The 11,640-nt window shown below is 42.6% G+C and overlaps 1 protein-coding gene across 1 annotated transcript; it reads left to right on the plus strand.

Moving 5' to 3' along the window:
- Positions 1 to 388: 388 nt before the first annotated feature.
- CARD6 (caspase recruitment domain family member 6) lies at positions 389 to 10,841 on the plus strand. Its single transcript, XM_079918545.1, is given in 9 exon segments — positions 389 to 507; positions 2,214 to 2,602; positions 2,604 to 2,777; positions 8,815 to 8,908; positions 8,912 to 9,022; positions 9,245 to 9,410; positions 9,413 to 9,523; positions 9,526 to 9,651; positions 9,654 to 10,841. Coding segments are annotated over 8 exon segments (1,695 nt in total). The 5' UTR covers positions 389 to 507; positions 2,214 to 2,318; the 3' UTR covers positions 10,283 to 10,841.
- The last annotated feature ends 799 nt before the right edge of the window (positions 10,842 to 11,640 follow it).

The raw sequence follows: 11,640 nt of genomic DNA on the forward strand, positions 1-11,640 counted from the left end.
TGAACTCCTCCAACAAGATCCTGATTGTATCTTAGATACATTAACCTCTCAGAGACTATAATTTCTGAGGAAGAGTATGAGATTCTGGAGAATATTACAGATCCCATGAAGAAAAGTTGGAAGCTATTAATTTTGGTACAGAAAAAGGGAGAAGCGAGCGGTCAGCTTTTTGTCAACTGTTTACTTAGTACTTTTTTTTTTTTTAATATTTATTTATTTTTGGCTGTGTTGGGTCTTCGTTTCTATGCGAGGGCTTTCTCTAGTTGCGGCAAGTGGAGGCCACTCTTCATTGCGGTGTGCGGGCCTCTCACTATCGCGGCCTCTCTTGTTGCGGAGCACAGGCTCCAGATGCGCAGGCTCAGTAGTTGTGGCTCACGGGCTCTTCCCAGACCAGGGCTCGAACCCGTGTCCCCTGCATTGGCAGGCAGATTCTCAACCACTGCGCCACCAGGGAAGCCCTACTTAGTACTTTTTCAGAGTCAGCTACCATTTGGGACTTAAATCACGGTAAGTTAAATTTCTACACTTTTTTGGGCTGAGAGGGAGGAGGCAGATTTCCTGAAAAAAAGAAAAATTTTACCTTTTATTTTCATTTGTCATTCTCCTGGAGATAATTTTCACTGAAATATGATAAAAGGGAAAAGTGTCCAAGATTTAAAATGCAGGGAATGATGTATCTTATTGTTTTAGGGGATTTATAATTTTTTGTTCAAACTCAATCCAAAAGCTGCAATTGTTTTTGTGTTTTTTTTTTAAATATTTATTTATTTTATTTGGTTGTACTGGGTCTTAGTTGTGGCAGGTGGGCTCCTTAGTTGTGGCATGCTAACTCTTAGGTGCAGCATGAATGTGGGATCTAGTTCCCTGACCAGGGATCAAATCTGGGCCCCCTGCATTGGGAGCATGGAGTCTTACATGCTGCACCACCAGGGAATGTCCCCAAAACCTGCACTTGTTTTAGTGGTAGTATAAACTTATTATTCTGGCAGTGACATTCTGAAATACTCATAGTTGGAAAGAGACTACTGTTAGTGACACATCAGGATTTCCTTATGAAGTAAGTGAATTCATGGGTATTAACAACCTCAAGACCAAAAGCTGCATCTTTCACTTAGTATAGCCATTTTGAAAATATAGGAAAAATAATTTTTAACACACATATGTAGTAGATTAGCAACTTCATTTTTTTTTTTTTAATTTATTTTTGGCTGTGTTGGGTCTTCGTTGCTGCGCATGGGTTTTCTCTAGTTGCGTCGAGCGGGGGTTATTCTTCATTGCGGTGCATGGGCTTCTCACTGCAGTGGCTTCTCTTGTTGAGGAGCACAGGCTCTATACATGCGGGCTTCAGTAGTTGTGGCTCGCAGGCTCTAGAGCGCAGGCTCAGTAGTTGTGGCGCACGGACTTAGTTGCTCTGCGGCATGTGGGATCTTCCCGGACCAGGGATCAAACCTGTGTCCCCTGTATTAGCAGGCGGATTCTTAACCACTGCACCACCAGGAAAGTCCACAACTTCGTTTTCTCTGTGAGAAGAATGCCAGCAGAACTTAAGTTTTCTGGAGCAAATCAAATTCTAATTTTTCAACGTTCAAAGATAATTAGTGGCAAATGAGGGCGCACTTCTTCCAGAATGAATTGTTTAGCAGTTTTGTAAATTACTACCAGAGACAGGTGTAGCTCCTTTTCTAAAAAATAGTGAAGATTATTTTAAGAGATGTTAGAGAGGCAGAGGCTCAGATAAAAAGATTAATGTTAATGGTCTCTAATGTAGTACAGGACCCGTATGCTTAGAGAAATAGGTCTTGTTATTTCCAGGACTTATTCCAAATCAGAGCTATTTGCTTCTTGATTAGAAATTATTAGGATCAGATTTCATTAGCAATGGCCTTATGTAGTCTGAGCTGGTTTGGGGTCACAGTAAATCCACAAGTAAACACAGGATTCAAGTTTTCTATTTCACTTATTTACCCTTTGAGTTTGCTGTGAAAAACTCGAACTTTTGAGCAAGGCAGGAGTGTGATCTGATATTTTTCAGTGGGAGGAAGTTCTGACAGTTGAGTCGTTGCCGTTTATGTAGGAGGTGGTAGGTATTCCTGTTATACAGTGAAATAAAGGAGATGATGCTTTGAGGTCATGGAAAGTCAAGTTATTATATAACATCTGTTAATTTCAAAAAAAGAAAATAAAAATCCCCCAACCTTTCCTATTCTTTCCAGAACTTTTAAAACATGAGTATATAGAGCCACCGCAACCTGTGGGGGTAAGCAGGGAAGGTATTTTTTATTCTTGGAGAGAAAGAGCCTGAGAATCCTGAGATCACCATGTCCTTCAAAGAGAAAGAACACTTGGATTTGGAAACTTCTGAGTCTTTCACGGACAAGAAGCCTGGTTATCGGGAAACTGCTTGGTCCTCAAGGGAAAATGAGAAGGAATACGACACACCAAAATTCACATCTCTGCGATTGGTTGAGAATGTTGAATGTGAATTTCCAGCAACTATTGAGTATTTACAGGATGAACAGAGATATGAGGAGCCAGATGATTCTTTACGCTTAGGAAAAAAGGAATATCTAGAATCTGTTGGGTACTCTGAAGATGCAGACACCCCCGGAAGAGGATGCTTATGATGACCCAGAGTGCATTATCTATGACAGCAAAGAGGACTCTTTGTATTCTGAAACCATGGAGTTCTCTGATGAAGAACAGAATTATGAGGATTCAGAAACTGGCATGTCATTGGAGGAGGAAGAGGAGAAAAGTATGGAAGGTATGGGAATGATGTGTGTATAGTTACTTAGGCAACAACTTATTTTCAGGTTGCCATGACATAATGGGGAGAGGGGCTGAGGAAAGGCACCAGATGGCAGCAGAAAAGCAGCTGCACAAAAATTTCTTGGACCTCTCTAACTTGGAATTTCCTCAGAGGTGAGTGTTGACGGGGAGGAAAACCCAGGACCTAGGAACAGCGGACAGTATAATCTAAAGTAAATATTGACTATCAACTTAAAGGTTTCTGCAGTCACCTCCATCATACATATGACCACTAATTTTAGCTGTTACCTTCTGTTCCTCAGATTAAGCCTTTTTAATCATTTTAGCTCCTTTGTGACCAATGGAATATGGGGGTTATGAACCTGACTATTGAAGTGGGCACAGGAGAGGAATTTGTGATAAATGGATAAAATCCCAAAATAAAGCTTGTCTTGATCCAGTCCAAATATTGCCATTTTGATGAGGAAGTCTTGAATATTTCTCAATGAAAATTCAAAATATGAGAAATGCTTAATTTGGAGAGATATTTTCTGGGAAAATAAACATCACCAAGTTCTGAGTACAGAAGGGGAAGGTAACTACCAACTCACATTCAGTCCAAATCCTGGGAATTCATAATCCAGTTATGGGTCAGAAAAGAGTAATTTCCTCCTCAGCACACCTTGACATGGTTACTAGGGCTGCTGTAACAAAATAGCACCACAAACTTGGTAGCTTAAACAATAACAATTGAAACGTATTGTCCTACAGTTTGGAGGCTGGAAGTCTGAAATCAAGGTGTCTCTAGGGTTGGTTCCTTTGGAAAGCTGTAAAGAAGAATCTGTTCCTAGCTTCTGGTAGTTTTCTGGAAATCTTTGGGCTTCTTTGGCTTGTAGAAGCATCCCCTCCACCCTCGCCCCCCTCACCCTACCCCCACAATCTGCGTTCATCTTCACATGGTTGTCTTCCTGGGTTCATGTCTCTATGTTCAAATTTCCCCTTTTTATAAGAATACCAGTCATATTAGGTTAGGACTCACCATAATGACCTCATCTTAACTAATTACATCTACCATGTGACCCCATTTCCAAATACCATTACATTCTGAGGTACTGGGGCTTAGGATTTCAACATACGAATTTGAGGGGTACATAATTCAACCCATAACACAGCTCTTGTCCCACCCCCGTACCTTCCCAATATGTAGTTGCTTTTAGACCTCATTCTTAATTTTTTAAATATATTACAGTTGTTGCATAGGGTTGAATTAATTAGTCATTGCATACTACCCTCATTATTCTGCAAAAAGCCCCTTTTGTTCATCTATTTCATTTTTTTCTCTATTTCCCATTCACCTTCCTCCACAGGTAATTCTTTTTTCTTTTTTGCGGTACGCAGGCCTCTCACTGCTGTGACCTCTCCCGTTGCGGAGCACAGGCTCCGGACGCGCAGGCTCAGCGGCTATGGCTCACGGGCCCAGCCGCTCCGCGGCACATGGGATCCTCCCGGACCAGGGCACGAACCGCGTCCCCTGCATCGGCAGGCGGACTCTCAACCACTGCGCCACCAGGGAAGCCCCCATAGGTAACATTCTAATATTATGTGTTTCTTGCATGATATTGTTTCGTTTTACATGATTTTTCTGTATCATTTATTTATCACAATAATAGTATCTCAACGTAGCATCTCAAAATTAGGGTCACTTAAAACCGTAAGAGTGTCTAATTGTTCATGTGTCTGTAGTTGGCAGAGCAGTTCTTCTGGTCTTCGCTGGGTTTACTCCTATATCTGTGGTCAGCTGGCATAGGCTCATCTCTCATCTAGCAAGCTAGTCTGGACTTGTTCTCAGACTCCGCGAGGCATATTCTTATGGTGAGGGAGAGTAGCCAGAGAGAGACAGAGAGAGAGTAGTGAAGGCATTTTTAGGCTTAGGCTCAGAACTATCACGCCATCTGTATGATAGGTTTCCTAGGGCTGCCACAAAATGGTGGCTTAGAACAATGGGAAATACATTGTTTCACAGATATGGAGGCCAGAAGACTGAAACCGAGGTGTTGGTAGGGTCATACTCTCTCTGAAGACACTAGGGAAGCAGCTGTTCCAGCCCTCTCTCGCAGCTTCTGGTAGCCTGAGGTGTTCTTTGGCTTGTAGACCATCTTCTTGGTGCATGTCTCTGTTTTCAAATTTCCTCTTTTTAAAAGGACACTGATCAGATTGCATTAGGGCCCACCCTAATGATCTCATTTTAGCTTGATGACCTCTGTAAAGACCTTATTCACAAGTAAGACCACATTCTGAAGTACTGGGAACATCAACATATCTCTTTGGGGGGGGATACAATTCAACCCATAACGCATACATACAATTCTGCCACACCCTGTTGGCAAAAGCAAGTCACAAAGCTAATTCGAATTCAAGGGTTGGGGAAAAATAGACTCCACCTCTTGTGAAGTAGTATTGCAAAAAGTATGGATGCCAGAAAGCCATTAATTGGGGCTATTTTTGCAATCAATTTAACACCTTTAAGAAAATAGGTCAAGAAAAATCTCAATAATAATGTAGTTATGACCTGCAATATAGTTCTAATGGTTACCAATCCACTGTAGTTGACTGGAGGCATGTGGCTATCCTCTCTCTCTTTCCTCCGTAATATTTGTCTATGCAGCTGGGAACCGGGGGTGGGGGTGGGGTGGGGGGGTGGGGGGGATGTGGGGGGGATGGGGTGGGGGGTGGTGGTGGGGGTGGTGGTGGTGGGGAATCCAAATGCATCTGAGTCAAAGGACAAGGATCTTCACGCTTTTTGTCATGTTAAATTTTATGCCCCCCAGGCCCATCATTGTGTCTCAAGTCAAAGTCTCAGGAAGACTTAAGGCGTTGCCTGTGTGCTCTGCAATGTATAAGGTCAACTTGTATATAGACCATATCAATCAACTCCCTTCCCTTCTAGCTTATACTAGTTGGGGTCAGTAGATGGTAGGAACCCATATATTTACCATTTCCTCTGCCCTTTCTTCTTCCTGAAGATCCAGGTTTTAATTTGATGTTATTTCCTGTTATCCTGAAGAATTTTATTTATTTTTTGTTTATGGAAACGTCTTTATTTTGCCTTCAATCCAGAATATTTTTGCTGTAATGAATTTCAGATTGGAGATTTTTTGCCTTCAGTGTTTTATGGATGTTATTCATGTCATTTGGCTTGCATTGTTTCTGATGCTAAGTCTTGTCATTGTATCATTGTTCCCCCTTAAGTGTTGTGTTACTTTTCTTCTGGTTGATTTCAAAATTTTTTTCTTAAAATTTTTTTCTGCGGTTAACTCTGACATGCTTGTAAGGTCGGATCTTAACAAACGGCACCACGAAACAGAGGAAAGCTTCAGGTGAGCTTTATTAGGGAGCGCTCCCGGGCGAGGTTCACTGGTCCGAGAGAAAGGGGGCCAGAGAAGTCGCGCCCGGGCGAGTGGGCAAGATTTTATAGGGGAAGAAGGGAAAGGGGTGTGGTGAATCTGGGAGGGCGCAGGGTATTCCTTATTTGGTGGTCTTTTCGGGTATCCTGGGGGACCGTTAGTCCCGCCCCTCGAAAGGCGGGAAGGCTGGGCTGGTTTCAAAATCCCCAGGTCAGTTCCTGGAACTGGGTGGTCCGGAATGTCTCCAGGGCAGTTTCTGGAACTGGGTGGTCCGGAGAATTTCGTTCTGATGCAACCTGTGAATCAGATTGTGTTCCCCTGCCTTGGGCCAGTTGGCCTTACAATGCTTAGGTGTGCTTTTCTTTGTTTTCATCTTCTGTAGGGTTTGTGAATCTATAAATTTGGAATTTTTTTTCCAAATTTGGAAAATTCTCAGCTGTTATTTATCCAAATATTTTTCTGTCCCACTTTGCTCCCTCCTCTCTTTTTGAGACTCCAAGTACATGTATGTTAGAGTTTCTGATATCTTTCCTGAGGTCCCTGAGGCTCCATGCATTTTTTTTTTTTTTAATTTTCTCTTTATTCTTTAGATTGGGTCATTTCTACTGTTATATCTTTAAGTACACTGAATTTTTCTTCTGTCATTTCCAATCTCCTTTTCAGTCCATCTACTGATTTTTGAAAAAATTCATGTATTGTCACTTTTAATTCTAGAATTTCAATTTTTAAATGCTTTTTTTCCCCCTGAGAATTGCTATTTAATCATTCATTATGGGTTTATTTTATTGTACATTCTTGAAAATAGTTAAGAGAGCTGCTTTAAAATTCTTATATGCTAAATCCAACATCTGGGTCATCCTGGAGTGGTCTCCATTGATCAAGTGTGCGTTACATTTCCTGTTTCTTCCTATGTCTCGTAACTTTGGATTTTGTCCTATGCATTGTGTATGATCAGTTATAGAGACTCTGGATTGTGAAATTCTCCAAAGTATCTTGGGTTTTTTTCGTTGGTTTAGTTCTCAATTAACCTGACTGGACTCAAATTCAAAACTCAGTTTCCTTTCAGTGGGTGGCAGCTAAAATCTCTGATCATTTTTTTTTGCCTCACATGGGCTATTTTCATGAATTTTTAATTTACATAAATGGTATTGGGTTCTAGACATTATTGCTTCTTAATTTTTCATCCATCTCTATGCTTATTAGGTATATCCCTGTACTGCTCCACAGTAGCCTGCTATTACCTTGTCAATGTTAGGCATCTGGCTTGGGCTGTGTGAGTACTGATTTCTGTGCTGAGGAAGCAGAGGATGGTTGTCCAAAGGAAAAGCAGGAGATAGGCAAGAGCAGAAATTAAATGCTTTCTGCAACCCATCTTCTCAGTGCCTCCTCTGGGAATCCTTCATGCTGGCCTTAACTCCTCCCTCACCTTTTTATCCATCATATATATCAGTTCAAGCAACTTTCAGACCATCCAAGGATTTCTTAGAGTTACTTTTGTTAATTCTTTTTTTTTAAATTTTATTTATTTTTTTGGCTGTATTGGGTCTTTGTTGCTGTGCGTGGGCTTTGTCTAGTTGCAGCCAGCGGGGGCTTCTCTCCGTTGCAGTGCGCAGGCTTCTCATTGTGGTGGCTTCTCTTGTTTGCGGAGCACGGGCTCTAGGCACGCAGGCTCAGTAGCTGTGGCGCACGGGCTTAGTTGCTCCGCGGCATGTGGGATCTTCCTGGACCAGGGCTCGAACCTGTGTTCCTTGCATTGGCAGGCGGATTCTTAACCACTGCGCCACCAGGGAATCCTTACTTTTGTTAATTCTTGAAATCCATACTTTCTCTCACTTCTACTGTTTCTTCTAGGCTATTTTTATAGGGGATCCAAGAATCTTATGCTAATTTGCTATCAATCAGGAGCAGAAAATGCTCTCTGATTTTCTTTCTCTACTAAGCACTGTCTCCGTATTCCCAAGAAGTGGCTAGAAGATAAATTAGAAAATGACATCAGGAGAAATTAGGTACAACATGTAAATTCTGAGAAAAGTTCAGTGATAACAAAATGTTCCATTTCTCCAAACTTTAGCAAGAGTTAACATTTAAGAAATAAGTTGGTATCAACCTAGAGAATTCCTCATACACGTGTGTAATGAAGCTTTAACAGGGTTTTTCATTGCTGCATACAAACATTAGCCAAAAAAATTGGAAAACCTAAATGATCACCAGTAGACAATTGTTAAATAAATAATGGTTCTTCCAAACCATGAAGTACAACGGATTAGCTAAAATGAATTAAGTAGGTGTCTGTATATACTTACTTGGAAGAATTTGCAAGGAATACCACTGAGTAAAATGTTTTATACCGAAGAAGAATCATTCAGTATAATATCATTTATAAAATAAAATAGCATCCATTAAACAAAACTGTGTATTTCTACATATGCAAACATACTTATGTACTTGCATAGAAAAAGGATGGGAAGGAAACATACCATACTATATTGACACATCTCTTAGAAGGAAATAGAATTGACAGAGCAATGAAAGAGAACTTTACTTGTATTGTTTCATCTTTTTTTTTCCAATGAAAATGTCAATAACTTATTTCATTTAAAAAGTCATTGAAGGAAGCTGAGATGCTGAACACGACATTCCCTGACTATCTTATTTCCTACAGAAAGAAAAAACTGTTTAAAGATGTCCTGTCCTGTTTAAACCCGGATACAAACAGAAAGCTTCTGCCAGATTTCGTTAAACAATTCTTCTTAGACTGAGGATGTAGGTGGGTGACTGAGACTCCAGGTGACTTAGCCTGGAACTTCCTGATGAAAGTTCAAGCACTAGATATGACAGTCAGAGATTCAGTCCTCAGGCACAGGTTCTGGGTGAAGATACCAAAGGGGACTTTTTTTTTTTTTTTTTTGCGGTACGCGGGCCTCTCACTGTTGTGGCCTCTCCCGTTGCGGAGCACAGGCTCCGGACGCGCAGGCTCAGCGGCCATAGCTCACGGGCCCAGCCACTCCACGGCATGTGGGATCTTCCCGGACCGGGGCACGAACACGTGTGCCCTGCATCGGCAGGCGGACTCTCAACCACTGCGCCACCAGGGAAGCCCCAGCAAAGGGGAATTTTTGACTGGAGTAGAGAATTTGGAAATTAGACAAACAGAAACCATTAATTCCCTTCATGTCTTTTGTGCCTCTGTGCTGTATTCAGATAGCTCTTTGCAACGTGAAGTCATGTCAAACACGTATCAGTGCCAGTTTGCCCTTCCTTGCTACTGCCAGATGCAGAAAAGCACAAAAGCATTTTAATGCTGGGGGCCATTAAGGACATTGTGAAGGAGCAGTCAACGCAGTCTTCAGAAAGGCCTACAGAGGATACAGAAAATTTCTGACTCTCATGAAGATGCCTGTCATCTCTTTTGTGCGTCTAGGATACTGTAGCTTCTCCAAGTCCAGAATCCTCAACACACTGCTCAGCCCTGCCCACCTGAAATCACACAAACTCTTTCTCTGATGCCTGTTCTGGTGCTTCCCCAGCAGATCTCTGATGGCCTGGTTGAGGTAACATGGAGTTTTCCTGATAGTGATGGTCTAAAGGAAAACCCCAGTTTTTTCCAGAAAGCTGTTGCTGTGGCCAACCTTCGTGGGGATCTAGAAAGTTTTTGGACACAGTTTGGTTTCTTGATGGAAGTTTCCTCTGCTGTGTTTTTTTTCATTGACTGCCTAGGTGAGAAGGAATGGGACTTGCTAATGTTTTTAGGAGAAGCTGCCACTGAAAGATGCTACTTCGTCCTCAGTCCACAGGCCAGGGGGAATGAGGAGGCTCAGATTTCCCAGAGGATCCTGAAGTTGAAGCCATCACAGCTGCTGTTTTGGGAGGAGGAGGAAGCTGGAGAGACAGGGAGGAACATGGAGGGTATTCAAGCTGCCCTGAAAGAAGTGATGTCCTCTTCACTCAGATGTATGTCTGTGGAGGACGTTGCACCCCTGGCCAGGGAGTTGGGGATACAGATAGACCACGACTTTGAGAACATGCAGGGGATTCAAGTTTCCCCTACTGAAAACTTGGCTGGAACAGCTGAAGATGAGGGACCACAAAGACACAGTCAGCCAAAATACTCATCTGAAAGCCCCGCTTAGATGTCAGCAAGAGAGGCTGAGGCTAGATGTGAGATCAGCCCAAATCATCAGAATTTCCATCTCACCCCAGTATTCATGCCTCTTCTGAAAAACTGCTGTCCTTTACCAACCAGAAATGGAGGTAATTTTAACCGTGTTTCTTTGACAACCCCCTGGGTTATGGTCTCCCAGTTTTGGTTAGAGCAGAGGTCTCAGAGTTTCCATCCTTCACCCTTTCAGAATACAAGGGCCCATAGTCCGGGTAAAGTTTTGGGATTCAATAATTCCAACCTCAGAGATTTTATTCAGGTGAAAGATTTATGAAATTTTCAAGAACTGCTCAGGGACGTCACATGGATAAAACTTTTGGGAGACCACCAAGACCCATTTCTCAGCATGTACAGGCCTGGTCTGAGAGACCACAGAAAATGGGAGCCCGTGAAAGATCTGGGGAAGTGGACTCCCAGGGAGGTCACCTCCGTTCCCTGGGTTCACAGCCAGCAAGAGCGGATGGGAAGTCACAGCCTAGGCAAGTCTGTGCCTAGGGAACACGGCCAAATGAGGCAATTAGAAAATTCATGAGAACAAAATCCCATATTGAAAATCCTCACCATCAAGCATTTCAAGCAGCAGGAGCCATACAAAAACCCATAAGGACTGCCTCCCAGCAAGGAGCTAAGCTGAAGACACGAGGTGGGCCTTCAAATCCATCTTTCCAAATGGGATTCAGTCCTATGTCCAACAGCAAATTTATGCTCAGCTCTCAGTTCAAATCCAATCAGCCCAAGTCGTGCCAGGCCAAGCAGTCCCAGCACAACCCTCTCAACCTGTGTTCTCTCAACCCAAACTCATTCAGACAAATCCACTCAGCACCAGCCCTCCAAGTCCCAGTCCTCCCAATCTAAGCCTTCTCAGCCCTAGACCTCCCAAGCTAAACCTTCTCCATCCAGACCCACTCAGCCCAAGCCATGCCAGCCCCAATCCTCCCACTCTAGGCCTTCCCAGCCCAGACCCACTCAACCCAAGTCACTTCTGACTGGTCCTTCTCAGGCTAAGGCATATGACCCACGAGCAGGGCCCAAGAGGGTAGGGAAGCATTAAAGTCCTTACTCTGGAGACCTATGAAATGTATCCTTTGCCCAGGCCTTTCCTGTCATATATATAGTAACCTGAAGAAGAGTGGCAGTGATGGCAAAAGAGTACTATCATTAGCATGACACAGATAGCAAGATATGCACAGCCTAATTGGATATCATAAAACTATCTATAAGAATTGTGTCCCTAAACAAAAGGAAAAATACGAAAAGAGTAAAGAATAGAATCAAGCAGTAAATAAACGAATTGAATACAACCTTGAGTATTAGGTAATATATAACCTG

Source organism: Stenella coeruleoalba, assembly GCF_951394435.1.
Source record: "Stenella coeruleoalba genome assembly, chromosome: 3".
NCBI lineage: Eukaryota > Metazoa > Chordata > Mammalia > Artiodactyla > Delphinidae > Stenella > Stenella coeruleoalba.